General features: G+C 50.4%; 1 protein-coding gene across 3 annotated transcripts in view; it reads left to right on the plus strand.

The window, feature by feature from the left end:
• Positions 1 to 13,853, plus strand: part of SMIM35 (small integral membrane protein 35) — a 73,596-nt gene extending 59,743 nt beyond the window's left edge. The window contains exons 2-5 of one of the 3 annotated variants that reach the window (XM_044751952.2): positions 1,386 to 1,502; positions 2,548 to 2,581; positions 3,293 to 3,424; positions 4,203 to 9,080. In XM_044751952.2, coding sequence (XP_044607887.2) covers positions 1,386 to 1,502; positions 2,548 to 2,581; positions 3,293 to 3,392 — 251 coding nt within the window. In that variant the 3' untranslated portion in view covers positions 3,393 to 3,424; positions 4,203 to 9,080. Of the gene's footprint in view, positions 1 to 1,385; positions 1,503 to 2,547; positions 2,582 to 3,292; positions 3,425 to 4,202; positions 9,081 to 13,286 lie in introns of those variants that run through there. The other 2 variants (XM_044751951.2, XM_070490207.1) reach the window with 2 other exon arrangements.
• Positions 13,854 to 15,091: the final 1,238 nt, after the last annotated feature.

The following is a 15,091-nucleotide window of genomic DNA, read 5'->3' on the forward strand; positions in this document are numbered from 1 at the left end:
GCTTTTTCTTCTCTCTTCTCTCGCTGTCTCCCTTCCCTGCCACAGGCTGGAGATTTTTTTCCCTAGCGTGGTGAGGAGCATAGTCTTGCTTTTGCTCAACTTTTGTCTACGTTTTGAATCCTTTCCACTTCTCTGAGGGCCTGGGCTTTTGAAATCTAAAACTAGGAGGAGAGACCCTTTCTCTCTGCATTTGGCTTCCACATTCTCTTTGCTGAGTAGAGAACCACCTGGCTGCTTAAATGGGAAGAAGGACCAAGGGGCATGGCAGAGAGAAAGGCTTGGGTTGGGGGAATTGTGAAATATTTAAAAAATACAACTGCATCATTTGATACTAATAATAATGACAACAATAATGATACAATAACATCTTTTGAGTGCTTAGTATATGCCAGGTCCTCTCCTAAGTGCTCTATATGTGGCATTTCCATTAATCATCGCAACAACTCTATGTGTATTTATTATTATGCTTATTTTCCATAAGAGCGAACTGAAGTCTAGTGAGGGAAAGAGATTTGCTCAGGTCTCTCATTTTGCAAGTGATGGACGTGGCTTCGGGCGTAAGCCTGCTCTGCCAAAGGCTATGCTTCACCGCTGCACCTACTGGCCTCTTGGCAACACCTCTGGAGCCTCAGGCACCTTGCCACGTAGATGGAGATCAGCTTATTCGTCCATGCTCCCGGCATCTCATCCAGCAGGAGTGGGGCTGGCCTTCCTCTTCCTTCCCTGCCCTGGCCGGGGCGGGGTTCCCCCACAGTGCTCCCATGGTCAGCCTCTTTCTGCAGACCTGCTTTGCTTCTGCTTCTGGTCCATCTCATCTCCCTGCATGTTTCCAATGTCTCTTTCTCTTTTGGTTTGGCTTTACAAATAAAATATAAATTTAGCTAAGAGCTCATACCACAAAAAGGGAAGAAGCAACAAATATAAGCAGTAAACAGGGCCCAAGGGTACACCCTACCACTGGGTATGCGGACTTTGGGGGGCGGGTCCTGAGGCTCTGCTCTTGGGGCCCTCCAGGCTGCCCTTTCTCACCTCCCGGCTTCATGCAGAGGAGAGACCTCCTGGGTTCTTCCCCAAACAGCAGTGTCTTTTCCAACAAGTAGAGTGCCTATGGCTTTGCGAAGGCGTCCCAGCCCCAAACTATCTCTATTGTCAGAGGACTCTTACTTTGGGTAAACAAGCTAGCTCTAAAAAATCAGGTATCGGACATTCTCATCTTAGTATGGCTTAGCTGAACTACCTAGCTCCGTGCAAGATTCTCAAGGGACAGTCATTTTGGTGGCAGTGGGGAGGAGGAGAGGAAACCTGGAACGTGGTGCAGATCAGTTGGTGGAGGGGGCTCAGAGGGCTCTTGGCAGCTGGGTGAGGGATGCTGTGTCTCTCTGCAGGTGAGGACTCCATCGGCACCTTGGGCCTGATCCTCGGTGTGGGGCTATCGCTGCTGCTTGTGTCCATCCTGGGCTACAGCCTGGCCAAGTGGTACCAGCGTGGGTACTGCTGGGAGGGTGAGTAAACACTGTGCCCTGTCGCCTCAGCTCTGCTCACCCTCTTTTCTCTTGAAGCAGTTACAAGGCCGCGGAGGGCTGCAAACTCTTTAGCATGGCGTCATGCAAAAATATTTCCTGTGGTGGCTGCAGTGGTTGAAGACTTGAGTGGGTGGCTGAGCACTTGAGGTAGTGGGGGTGGGGCACTGGGGCCTTTACGAGAGAGCCGGGGCTCCTTCCACCCCAGCAAACAGCCAGCTTCCTCTTCCCTCAGAGCCTACAGGAGTCCATCCCCAAGGCCTGTGTGGGCCGTGAGGCCAAGGGCAACGGGTTAGACAGGCCAAATTTCAAGTCTCCCCCACTCTGGCTCCCTGTGCATCTCTTCCCCTGCCTGTGCATCTTGGGGTACTCTCCTAAGCTTGCTGATGCTTCAGCTCCACTGCGAGTCCCTTGGAATTTGCTGTCATTCTCCAAACTCTGATTCATATCTGCACTTCCCATAAGACCTGGGAGGGCTGGAAGGGCATGCCAGAATGCAGAGAGATAGAGAACATTTCCCAGATCTGCGATGAACTTCAACAGCTTCCCTGAATGTTTGTGGAGCACCTACTAAGTGTCAATGCACTTTTGCCTAACATGATTTTCTTTATAATTCCATGTGAGGATGAAATTCTTAGTCTCCATTTTTTATAGATGAGAATGTGAAGCTAAAGTCACAGGGTCGGAAAGTGGTAGAGTCTGGATTCAAGCCCAGGTCTGCTTCACTTGGGCTCCAAGCTAGGACCGCCTCCTGCCCAGGGTAATCAGTGCCCTTAATGGAGGGAACCTCAGTGGCAAGATCTGCCCCCAAAAAGCTGATACTGTCTAGGAAAATGGTCCACACCCATGGGTGTGGGGCAGGAAGCACATAATAAAGGAGCTTGAGACCCCCCCACAGCATCCTGAGGCCCAGCCCAGCCGCCCCACTCTCCCTGACAGGGGTGAGGGGGCACCAGATGTTCCCAGAAGGGTGATGGGCAGCTCTCCCTGGAGGTACTAACTCTCTCTTTTTGGACTGTCTTCCTAGGGCCTAATTTTGTCTTCAACTTGTACCAAATCCGGTGAGTAGATTCAAGGCAGATCTGGGTGGGGTGGGGCTGGGGGGTTAGGTATGCTTGAGAAACAATCAACGATACAGCCAAACTTACTGCTTCCTTCCCTGTCTCCTCTCCATGCCCCTAAGCAAACAAGAGAAAGCGAAGGAGCCATGGAATTTAGAAAGTTCCATGAATAAAAACTTGAACATGAACAGGACCATGTAAGACCCTGATGACTGTGATCCTCTTAACATTCACCCCCAGGCAGGGACCATCCATCTGTTCATTCATTCATTCTCTCATCATTTATCATCTACTCATCATTTATTCAGGAAGGATCTATTGTAGCAGGTCTTGTGGTATTAGTTTCTAAGGGTACAAAGATAACTCCATCTTCAAGTATTTCACTATCTATGGTGGACACAGGCCACCATATTGCAAATAATATAATCTCAGGCACAATATGGTGTCAAAAGAGAGGAGCAAATGAAGACGGTCAGGGATTCAGGGAGCCGGAGTCAGAAAGTCCTCTTGGGTAAGTCATTTTATCCACTGTCTGCTGCAGGGTAGGCCCGATCCTTGTCTGGCCTGGGTGACTCTTATTCTGGAAGATAAGTCAGTGAGTCAGCGAGTCACTGCCAGGAAGGTCATCCCATGCTCTGGTCTAGTGTATTGGCAACCCAGGGAGAGGCCAGATTCTCAACCCCAATAACTTTATTGGATGATCTTTCTCAGGAACCTGAAGGAGCTGGAGATGGGTCCACCCTTTACCATCAGTGGCCACATCAGCAGCCCAGATGGTGGCTATATGAAGTTCTCCAACAGGATGGTCTGAAGGGGAGCGCCAGCCTCTGGAGCCCTGGAAAGGTGAGTGGAAGGTTGGTGAGCTCCTCAGTGAGTCTGATGTCTCAGTAGGGTCCTCAGACAGTCCAGGCACCTGGGCCCAGCACCAAGGACTGCTTGGAACCCAGAGAGATGACTCGGTTCATCTTGAGCCTTCCGGGGTCCGGGTGCTAAAGAAGTTGATCTCAGGAGTGAAGGCTCAGGGTCAAGTTGATCTCAGGAGTGAAGGCTCAGGGTCAAGTTGATCTCAGGAGTGAAGGCTCAGGGTCATGCTGCCCCCGCCTCCTGCTAGTACTGGGCCCTTCCTTTTCCACTTGCCCACCAATCCATGTCCTGCCTTTCTTTCCTGGGGAGGTTCTATTTCTAATCATATGGAAGCTTCTAGAATAGAGCTTTCTATCCCAACCTCTTGCTCTGAGATGAGGGTTTCAGATAGCCACCCTCTCCGAGAAGTGTCACTCTAGAGCTTTGTTTCTGAACTTTCTAAGCTCAGGAGCCACCCCTGCTTCATGGCTGACTCACCCTTTGGTCACACCTTCCCTCCCCCTGCCTTCAAGCCCGTTCCTTCTCCGTATTGCAGTTGCTCTTTCTCATCGAAACATTTTCTCCCTCCAGCCATCCCTCATAGACCCTCCGTTTCTCTCTCATTTCCTCCCCACAGAACACCACACTCAGCTTCTCCATGTGTTTCCCCCTCTGTCACTCTCCTCTTGCTCGGGAGAAGCCTAGCCAGATGAGAGGGTTTAGAGGAATCCTTCCCAAGCCTCATCTCTTTCTTGTTCTCCCTTTTCTTCTTCTGCAGGAGGAGGCTCCTGGCTGACCACCTGCCCCTCTCGGGCTCCCCTGGGCTGCCTTCACCTCCCAGGGCCTTCAAGGCCTGGCCCCTTATTGTGGACAATGAGGCGTCTTCTCTGAGTACACCACCAGCCTATGGCACGAGAGTCCCCAGGAGAGTCAGGCCTCTGGGGACAGAGTCTGGCAGAGTAGCAGTGGCTTTCTCACAGAAGCAAAAGAGGCAGCCGTTCCCCAGAAAGGAAGGACTAGTTCCCAGGAAGCCCCTGAGTCTGTGGGAGGAGTTCCATTTGCCCTGGAGAGCAAAGCCCTCCCAGCTCAGCCCAGTGTGGGCAGGGCCTGGAGACTCCAGAAGGGAGCTCTTCTTAGGGTCTCCCCAGTCACTTCCTCTTGCAGGGCTGACACCAGGGACCAGAAACCCAGTCATAACTTCAATAAGCAAAGTCCTGTGGGAATGGAGGTGATTGCAGACGCTGTTTTTAACCTTCCTACCAGAAGCCAACTTCCTCTAAGAGCTGAAGGCTGAGCTTAGGCCTTTGCTCTGCCTTGTGCCCATCTGCACTTGATTCTGGCTCTTACAACCCTCTCTCCCGACCCTGCCATGCCCTCCCACACCCCTGTCCACCACCTGGGTCTGTTTTCCCTGCTGCTAACCAGGCTCGATGGCTCCAAAACAATTTTGAGATCAGTGCTGAGAACAGTCTAGAAACATGTTCTTGTTTTTAGGCTCCTGTGATGGAGCGGGCATGGAGGAGAGGGGGCATGGGAGGGCTCTATCTCCCAGTGTTCTGCACTTCCTGTGCAAGGCCTGCGTTGTGATGGAGAAGGTGGACTGGAAGTGGTGGGAGTCGGGAGAGGAACCAGGGTTAGGCTGGAAAAAACAGATAATGCACAAGGGAGATCAAGAACCAAGTATAGCTTGGTGGACAGCAGAACAATTTGCCTTGTGAGTCATCACTTCTTCCTAGGATGTTTGCCTACTGGACCTGAGGCAGAGCTGCAATGGGATGTCAGTTTAGTAGGCACCGAATGCAGAGTTGTTCAGTCCAGAGACACTAAGTTCCTGGGGCAGCTGTGGATGGAGCAGGGCCTGAGAGGGGCCCTGCCACTGCTGAAACCTGCAGTTAGAACTACAGCCCCTGGTCACCCTGCCAATGTCCTGGCAACAAGGCCAGCAAGACACAGGAGCCGGGAGAGTGACAGGCGAGGAGGAGAGAAGTCATGCTATTCGTCTTCCTGTCCTCTCTTTCCTGAGGCCTGGTTTCTTTCTTGCTTTGGGTTCTAGCAGGTTGCAGAGGAGGGAAGGAAGGAGAGGGCCTTACCAGCTCCTACCCCCTCACTTTCCGCCAGGGTCTGCGGGCCATTCTCCCAGCGTAGCCAGGCTCCGACTTCATAAACCAAATCTCTGGCTTTGGAGGTCTTCAACTGGGCCCCAACTCTTCTATCCTCGAGTGGGTAGGGGTTTGCATCCCTTCCTTCCTTGAAGGTCTATTGGAGAGGAGGGGGAGGGGAGATGGGCTGACTTGGGCATCCTTCTTCGGATTTCAGTTCTGGGACTGGGCCCCATTTCTTAGCCCGTGGGGTGTCCCGCCTCAATAAAACTCTCGACTATGCCCTGCTCAGCATGGATACTGGATCTGCAGCCCATGCAGCGCTGCCCTAGGCCCCTGGAAGTGCTAAGGACTCAGAGGCCTTGGGGCAACTTGAAAGGAGGATAGGGCCCAAGGTCCAGGTGATCCTGGCCCCAGATTTGGTGGCTTCAGGTAAGGAGACATGGACAGCTGCTGAGGCCTGGGAGAACGGAGGGTATTTCCCATCCTTGGGAGCGGAACTGAGACTGGGCTACTTCCTCTTTTAGGGTCCTCTGACGTGTTCCTTGTCTCCTCTGCCTCCCCCTCCTTTTCCTGACCTCTGCAGTCCTAATGGCTAGCATAGTTTTCTTTACCCTTGGGCCCCAGGCCCCACCCTAAGTCTCTGCATGTTTCTGTCGAGGACTCTAAAGTGGCAGATTCTAGCTGGTTCAGAAATGATTAGGGAGCAGGCACCTAGAAATACGGCTACAGAGCTAGTTGGACAGGGCACTGGCTGGACACCCAGACCCGTGGCCATGCCAGGGCCTCCCCCAGAACCTCCCTCTCTTCCTCTTAACCATTTGTCATTCCCTGGGCCCCAAGAGCTGGGAGGGTGTCACAAGAGCCAGCAGTTCCATGGGCTGGCCACTCCCAGTCCCTCTGCAACCCACTTCCTCTTGAGTGCCTTTGCCAGGGCTGTTCTCCTGCCTGGAATGCCTCCTCCTTCCACCACACCACCCCTCCCTGCCACATCTCATCTCCATGGTTGGCTCAAGTCTCACCTCTCCTGTGGCTTCCCTCAGGACTCCAGACTTGATGTCACCCATTTTGATCCTAATTGTAGATGGCCATACTTCCTCCATTTGTGCTTTTCCTCAACCAGGCTGAGCCCTTTGGGGACAGGGTTATGTCCCATAGGTCTTTGGTAACCGCTAAAAGTGGAGCACAAAGGAGGTACTCAATAAATGCCTGCAGAGTAGAGAAGAAACACCCCATGTGACCACAGAAGGCTGCCTTGTCCTAGAGGAAGATGCCCAGGTGAGCTGAGGAGGAGCAGAAACTACTTGCACAATACAGTCAACAAAATACAAGCCATTTCCATTCATGCTACTGCATCCTGAGCCTTGTGGCAGCCTTGTGGCATGGGAATTATTATTGGCCCCACTTTACATATGGGGAGACTGAGACTCTGAGGGGTGCCATGCTTCGCCTAAGGCTGTACAGCCAACCACTGACTGCATCGGAGCCCGAGGAGAATCTGAGGCCTCACAGATGCAGCCTGATCTCAGGGCTTAGTGGGATGAGGATTAAACACTGTGGAAGAGGCTCTGGTCTTGACCTGCCCTGCCATGCTGTGTGGCCACAGGCTAGGCACTTCACCACCCTGGGCCTATATTGCAGCACCTGGAAATTGAGGGATTGGACTACTTCTCCAGGGCTCCTCTCTTTTACCTAGAGGAGAAAAAGGGTCATATCTGTTTTTGTTTTTTGTTTAAAAAAAATTTCTGTATTCTAGCATTTAGCGTAGGACCTGGCACATAGTAGGTATTCAATAAACAAAAGATACAAGTACGAAGTGCAGTTATAACTTTCTGACTTAGGAGGTGGCAGTGGAAAGGTGACTGTGGCAGTTCCTTTAGGCCCTGGATGGTCTAGGATCCTAAAAATTACTCAGCCTTTCGTTGACCTTGGGTAAGTCTGACCAGCATCCAAGATAATAAGTCTGGACCATTTCCAACCAAACCCTTCTTTACTAGGAAGGTGAAACAGTCACGCTTGCTGAGCACGTATTAGTGCAGGGAGGGGCTCCATATGACCAGTCTCACTTCATCCTCACAGCCCCTCTAGGGAGGAAACAGAGGCTTAGGGTCCAATGAAATGATTTCCTTAGGGCTGGGCGAGAGTGTATTTTCTTTATAAGCCTGTGTCACCCACTTGTAGCCTCTGTCTAAGCCAGCAGCTTCCCCGAGCTCCCTGCCCCCAAGGAAGCAGGCTCCTTTCTCTGGTCTCTAATCTCTTCTCCAGGTGCCCAGATGTGGTGAGAAGGGCTTCTCAGACGCCTGGGCTTCCCAGGCCCTGTCCTCAGCTTTGAGCTTCTCACTGACCCATTCCTTGTTCTTCCTTTTATTTTTTATAGCCTCTTTGGCTTCCAAATCATCGAATTCTGCCCATTCTTTATGCCGGCTCCATTTTCACTTCCCCGGAGAGCCTTCTTCAAGACCTATGAATCTTTCTGGCTTCCATAACCTAATTATTGATTATTCCCTTGTATTCATTCACCCATGCAGCTTCTATAATATGCCAGGAACTGTGCTAGGCACTGTGGGGGAGCCCAGTCTCCCTTGAGATTAACCTTGCTCTCTCCTGTTTAATGGGTACTTCTTGCAGGCAAAATTCAGGTCTTCTACGTTTTCTGAGTTCTTTATGGTGCCTCGCACAGCTCTGGCCATAGCCAGGATTTCTCAGGAAGTTATGTTGAAGGATTCCTCAGTTTCTTCAGGGAACCTTGGGCTTTGCTTCATCCCTGGTCCTCTCCTGGGTGTTCTGAAAACCGCTTTGCTTTTCTCTTCCCATCCTCAATCAAGTTCAACCCTGTGATCATCATCAGATACAGTTCTGGAGACAGAGTACACACAGACAGTGACTTTTTCTATTTAAGGGATAACCTAAGGGATGGTCAAACCCATGAAGAGGCTGGGCAGCTGAGGAGGGGGCTCTGCTCTCCTGTAGGTCCTCTTTCAGTTGTAATGACCTTGCTCCATGCCGGTGGCCTTGGAGGGACCAGCATCTATGGTACCCCTCTCTCTGCTCCAGAGGTCTAAGAACCTCAAAGTAGGAGCAGATGGGAGTATCAATACTATATATTTTTAAAATGCTTAGTGATCAAAAACCATCTAGAAGCAGTGATATTTAAGCAGATCTGGTTCAAAACAGGAAGCCAGTGGCCTGGTGAATTTTCACACTTGGGGACCAGAAGTGAAAATGTTCTGCCTGCCCAGAGTAGCAACAGGCAGACAAAACAACAGGTGGGGCAGCGCTGGAGGCCAAGGCCCTGGTGGACTCCCTGTCTCCTGGATTTTCACCTGCAGAGCCATCCCCTTCCCCAAAGCCTAGGCTGAGCTTTCTTATATACAAGCAGGGAGCCATTATGAGGGACATGGGTAGAAAATATAAGAAGTCTCATCTTCCATTCTAGCCCCAGCCGCTGATGAGCCCCAGGTGCCTTGTTTGTATAAGGCCACCGTTGGACTTGAAGATTTTGAGGTCCCTTCCAGCTGTGAGGCTATTTCAGAGTGTGGGTGACTTTAGTTCCATAGTGCTGGGGGTGGAGGGGGGGAGGGGGGAGGAGCTAGGCGGAGACACCTGTGTGTGTGTGTGTGTGTGTGTGTGTGTGTGTGTGTGTGTGTCTAGTGTGTGTTCTGCAGAGGTGAGCCAAGGAGGAGAGGAATCCTGTCTTGTTCCCTGCTGTGTTCCCAGAGGGCCTGCCCATGGTGAGTTCTCAATGAACGTTCGCTGAAGAAGTGAATGACTGCGTGTTGAATATTTTCACAGTCCTTTGCCTTTCCTCCTGACCACATCCCCTCACTTTAGGCTTCCTGTGTGATCTGTACCTGTGAGTCCTGACAACACCCAAGAGCTGTAGGGCAGAAATAGCAGGGCAGGGAACAATCATGGTAAAATATGACTAAGCTAAGAGGACAACAAAGTGGAAAATCAAATTTAAAATCAAATTTATGTACAGTCTGCTTTCTTCTTGGGTTAGTCTAATGTCGCCCAAGTATCCATTCAGCCTTAGGCTACCATTACCACCATTGCCATCTCGCGTTTAGATATTATGTTTCTTCAACTTCTTTCACGTGCTTTTCCTTGTAAGGATAATCCAATTGTTCATGCATTCGTTTATTCATCAAAAATTTACTGAGGACCTATACTGTGTGTTAAGCATTGGTTGGGTGTGAAGGATACAGAGAGAAACCAAGAGGAGTTTCTGCTCTTTAAGAGTTCACAGTGAAATAAGCACTGAATGTAGGACCTTCAGTGACAGCAACACGCCCAGGGCATTCATTCAATCACAGTAATATGCCTAGGGCATTTATGAGAGAAGTCAGATCGAAGATGACTCTCTCCATTTCACAGATGTGAAGACTGAGGCCCAGAGTTGACACGGCAGACTCGTGTCAAAAGAACAGATAGCGACTGAGCTGGGTGAGCCTGGAACCCGGGTCTCCTGAGGGCCAGTCCAGCCCAGCATTCTCTCCACTCCCTAGGTCTGTTGCCTCTTCCTGTTTGCCCTTAGGGCATGTCCAGACTAACACCCTTAACGTGGAAGCGTGTCCATTCAGCCTGAGTGGACTGACAGACACTCCCTCTGTGTGTATCCAGCTTTCTTCTTTCTATTCCATCATGCCACACATGCTTGTTCTCCTACGTGTGTTGTCTGTTTGCTTCAGGTTTGAACTGTTGGCTCAGATCTTAGAATCTCTCAAGTTTTGGGAAAGTCTCCCAACCTCACTTAGCATAATTTAATGAATCACGTATTTCACTCCTTTCAATTCAGTCCAACAAATATGGATTGAACACCCTAGCTGGGCCAAATGCCCCTTCTATGCATCGTGTAGACCCCTGTGCACACCTCCACCACAGCCTCACATCCTCTCAGCTCCACCTCTGATTCCAGCCAGTTTGGAGTGGGCTCCAACTTACTTTGTGCTGACAAGTCTTGTCTCCAGTGCCCTCTGCACGTCACTTGCTTTCAGCCCTGGCCTCTCCTGTTCTGGGGGAGCCCACAGAGCCCTGTGCACCAGCAGCTTGAGAGTGTAGAGGGGTCAACACCTATGGGGGAAGACTCAACGGGCAGAGTTTAAGAGCTGACGGATCAGGGCTTCTCCTGTCAGTGCTCAGGGGACAATTGGAAGAGGCCTCTATACGCTCCAATGAGCATTCCAGTGGGATCAAGGCCCAGTTGCTCCCAGCATGACCAGCTTGATAACGTATCCATGTTTTGGCTTTTCCTTCTCTCCTGGTCACTCATGCTTGTTCCCTGATATTGCCTTCCAAATAAACTACTTGCCCACAAGTCCTTGAATCAGATTCAGCTTCTGGAGGAGCAACCTAGGTGAAGGCAGCACTTCCCACATTATGTTGTTAAGTCTTTATTCATTTATTTACTTGCTCGCCCATTCATTCAACAAATCCAAACTTAGTACTATATGCTCTAGGGTGTGGAATGGAGGAGTGATAAGTCCCTGCCTTCACAGATCTTATATTTTATTGGAGGAGACAGACTGTGAGCAAATAAACATACAAATAGATCATATAACCTCAAATAATGACAAGTGCTAAGGGAAAAAGCTGGGGCTAGAGAAGGAAGGAACGGAGATGAGGAGGATTCTTGGATAGGGCGGTCAGCAAAGATCTCTCCAAGGAGGCTCCACCTGAGCAGAGACTTGAATAAAATGAGGGAGGAATTCAGGAGAACAAAGACAGATGAGCTGAGGTGGGTATTAGCTTGAAGCAGAGTGGGCACGGGGCAGAGTGGAGGAGGTGTGTCGGGAGACTCAGCAGGTACCAGCTCGCTAGGATTATACCTCTCATTTGGACCAAGAGCAAAGGAGAGGGCTTTCAGCAGGGGCATACCACGACCTGAGTCGTAGTTCATAAAGATCATGCTGGCTACTGCACTAGAATAAGTAGACTGCACAAATCACGCTGTTAGACTAAGGGAGCAGGAGTGGAAGCAGAGGGACAGTGGTCCAGGTGAGAGATGATAATGGATTTGACTGAGGTGATAGCGTGGGGGTGGTGACAAGTGGTTGAATTCACCATACATTTGGAAGGTAGAGCTGATAGGACCTACCTGATGGATAAGATGTGGAGTGTGAAGGGATGACTCCCGGTTTTTGTCCTAAACAGCTGGACAAATGGTTGTTTGCCATGGTGGTGCCGTTTGCTCAGGAGGGGAAGACCCGGGGAGGAGTGAGTGTGTGGGGGAATCAAGAGTTCTGTTGGAGACATTACAATGTTGAGATGCACGCTACACATCCAAATGGACCTGCTGAGGGGGCGGTAGAGTTCAGGGGAGAAGTCCTATCGGGATATTTGGAAGTCATCAGCATCCAGATGGCATTTAAAGGGATGGAGTGGGTGATACCACCCAGGAGCAGTGGGGAGAGAAGAGTTGAGCTTAATAGAACAAGCAGCACATCCTCACGTTATTCTCTAAAGGAGTCGCTCTCAAACTTTAGTGCATATGGGATTCATCTGCAACTTGATCACCTGTAACTTGTTTACTAAGCAGGTCCCTGGCAACTGGCATTCAGAAATTCTGGGCCTTGAGAAGCTTAGGAAGACAAGCTCCCCCAGGTGATTCTGCTACAGGTGATACTTTGAGAAACCGCCCTAGGAGATGGGTAGATGGGAAAGTGGGGAAGTGGAGGACGAGGAATATTGCCAGGTTGGGGTGACCAAGTAGCAGGATCCTGAAGATTGTTTCTGTTTTCTCCAGGGCCATTCATGAGGTCTTAACCTCCACCAACCCCTCCTTCGCTGTGTAGGCAGAGGTATATAGGTGTATACTCCCAGACCTTTGCCAATCATGCACCAGCCTGCACCAGGGATCCCCACCCACGCCCACTCCAGAGCGTACTAGCTCTGCAGATTGGTTGATTTACTAAAAACCCTCAGCTGCACCCTCGAGATGGGCTGTGATTGTCAAAGGAACAATATGGCACCAATGAGGCTCCTGGCTGGGGGGTCTGCAAGACAGGGCCAAGTACAGGAATGGCTCCTGTCACTCTAAGAGCAAAGGGATGGTAGCCTGCTTTTCCTCAAGACTGAAGGTCAGCCAGTGAATATTCTAACTGAGTATTGGCTGCAGGGGGGCTTAGTGGTATTCTTCACACCTGTGTCTTCATCTCCACACCCAAGACGTGGGCTCACCCATCAAGTGGGTCAGAGTGAGCACAAAGGCTTTCACATCTGAATCCTCAGCCCTGAGCCCTCACCTAGTGCCAGGCCTGCCTTGCCAACTGCTGGAAGGCCTTTTCCTTGGAAGACTTGTCACATCAAAGCCAGAGCTCCCCATCTCCCCACCCCCCTCTACCCACGTCTCCCTTTCACATGCATATTTCACTTTGCTCATCATCCACATTCCAATATGATTAGTCCTTGAGTCCTTCTGATTACTTCCTTCTTCCTTCACTCCAGCCTGCTGTGGAGTCTTGCCAATTCTCCCTTCAAAATGTCTTTTGAATCTGCCACTTTCTCTTTACTCCCACTATCCCTGCTCAATATCGTCATTTGTATGGATTATCAGTTAAGCCTGTTGTGGACTGAATGCTTGTGTCCCAAATTCATCTGCTGAAACCCTAACCCCTAATGTGATGGTATTAGGAGGCGGGGCCTTTGGGAGGTGATTAGGGTTAGATGAGGTCATGAAGACATCATAAGATGTCATCATCAGAAAAAGAAGAGAGACCAGAGCACTCCCTCTCTCCCTCCTTCTCTCCCTCCCTCTGCCACAGGAGGACAAAGGGAGAAGAGGGCCATTTGCAAGCCAGGAAGAGATCCCTCATCAAGAACTCAATCCTCTGGTGCCTTGATCTTGGACTCCCCAGCCTCCAGAACTGTGAGAAACAAATGTCTGCTGTTTATGCCACCCAGTCCACGGTATTCTATTATGGCGGCCCAAGCTGACGAGGACAGCCTCATACTCAGTTTCTCTGCTTCTCACCTCCCTCCTTTGCGTGGAATGTTAGTTTCTTTCATGGCACTTATCACTGACTGTTATAATATAGTTGTTAGCCTGTTTATCAGCTTGATGTTCATCTTCATAACCAGATGGCCCCCTCCATGAAGCCGTGCCTCTTTTGGTCACCCCTCTGGACCCAGGGCTGAGTGCCATGCCTGGCACATTGTAGGTGCTTAATAGTATGCTTCTTGAAGAAATGAAATGCTGACTACAATACACGCCTCCAACCAGTCTCCCTGCATCCCGTCTTGTCCCTTCTGACTCATGCCTTACCCTTTGGCCAAGGTTATCTTTATAAAACATTAATTTCACCCTACCCAACCCTTCCTTGTCAGAGTGTTTATTGGGTCCCATGACCCTTTTCGACTGTTTGTGGGGAACTAGATGAAGCTAAGGTCAAGCTGATAGTGAGGAAAGGTGCTGTGGGTCATTAATAAAAATGCATCTAAATTGTGGATTTGCTTTAAAAGAACCCCCCAAACCCATGAGCACTACGGGAAGTGGATGAGTCATGCCTCCCACTAACCAGTGTCCTTTAGGTTGGGGCTTGATAAAATCAACCCCAACTGCTTGAACACAGTTACCAGGGTGCTGTCCCAGGTGGGCGCAGCCTGCAGCTCCCCTTCCTCTGCTGCTCACATGCGGGACTCTAACTTCCGCCCCCAGTGCAGCCTGGGCTCTGTGGGTGTGACCATTCTTAAGGATTGTGTGCATTCTGTGACGGGGTGTGCTTTGGGGGTGGGTGGGGAGGGACAGAGATCTTTTGGGTAAGACAAGGCAGACTCTTAGACTGCAGCTATTTCCAAAGTTGGGAAAACATAGCTCAATAGAATTTCCTCTTCAGTCAATGTTGGCCCATTTCCTCTCTCTCCTTACTAAGAGGAAGTTCCATTAGCTCATAAAAACGCAAAATCACACATTCTTCAGCCTGGAAAAGCCCTTGAAGGAGGTTACTCAGTTTAAGAACAAATGGGACCTTCTCCTGGGGACTTTAATCTGAATTCTTGAGAAGCGTGGAAGTGTCTTACTGCCCGGCTGTTTGGAAGAACTCTCTCAATTTCTCCCACAGCCCCAGCTGTGCTGGGCAGTCAGACAGCAGCTTAAAAGCAGAGGAGACCCAGCACAAACTCCCACTCATCCTACAGAAGGGAAACAGGCACGACCTGTACCAGAGCCCACAGCCTCGGACCCCACTCCCTCCTTCGGCTCCTCCATGTTTCGTCTCCTCCAACCAAACTGGCCCCAGTTCCTTGAGGATGATTCTTCTCGTTCTCTGAATCTTTAGATTCACCTCTCTGTCGTCTTCACCCAATCTACCTCAGGGGCCTTTTCCTTGGGACAGAAGCCATCTCTAACTCTCATTTCCAGGAAAAGGCGACCAAGCCCACACCTTTTACCCATCAGGCATGGAGGCCGTGAGGGCAAAAGTCTGAGCAGGTCCTAAATGGTGTGATATTAGTCAGGTTCTCTGAAGACGATAGGATCAGCGCTTCCCCAGAACCCTGTATTTTCTGAGTGACAGGGGAGAGGCATCACTGGAGAGGACACAGGGGAAAAGAGATGAGGTGTCCACGGTTA

This window comes from Equus asinus, chromosome 20 (genome assembly GCF_041296235.1).
Source record: "Equus asinus isolate D_3611 breed Donkey chromosome 20, EquAss-T2T_v2, whole genome shotgun sequence".
Classification (NCBI taxonomy): Eukaryota; Metazoa; Chordata; class Mammalia; order Perissodactyla; family Equidae; genus Equus; species Equus asinus.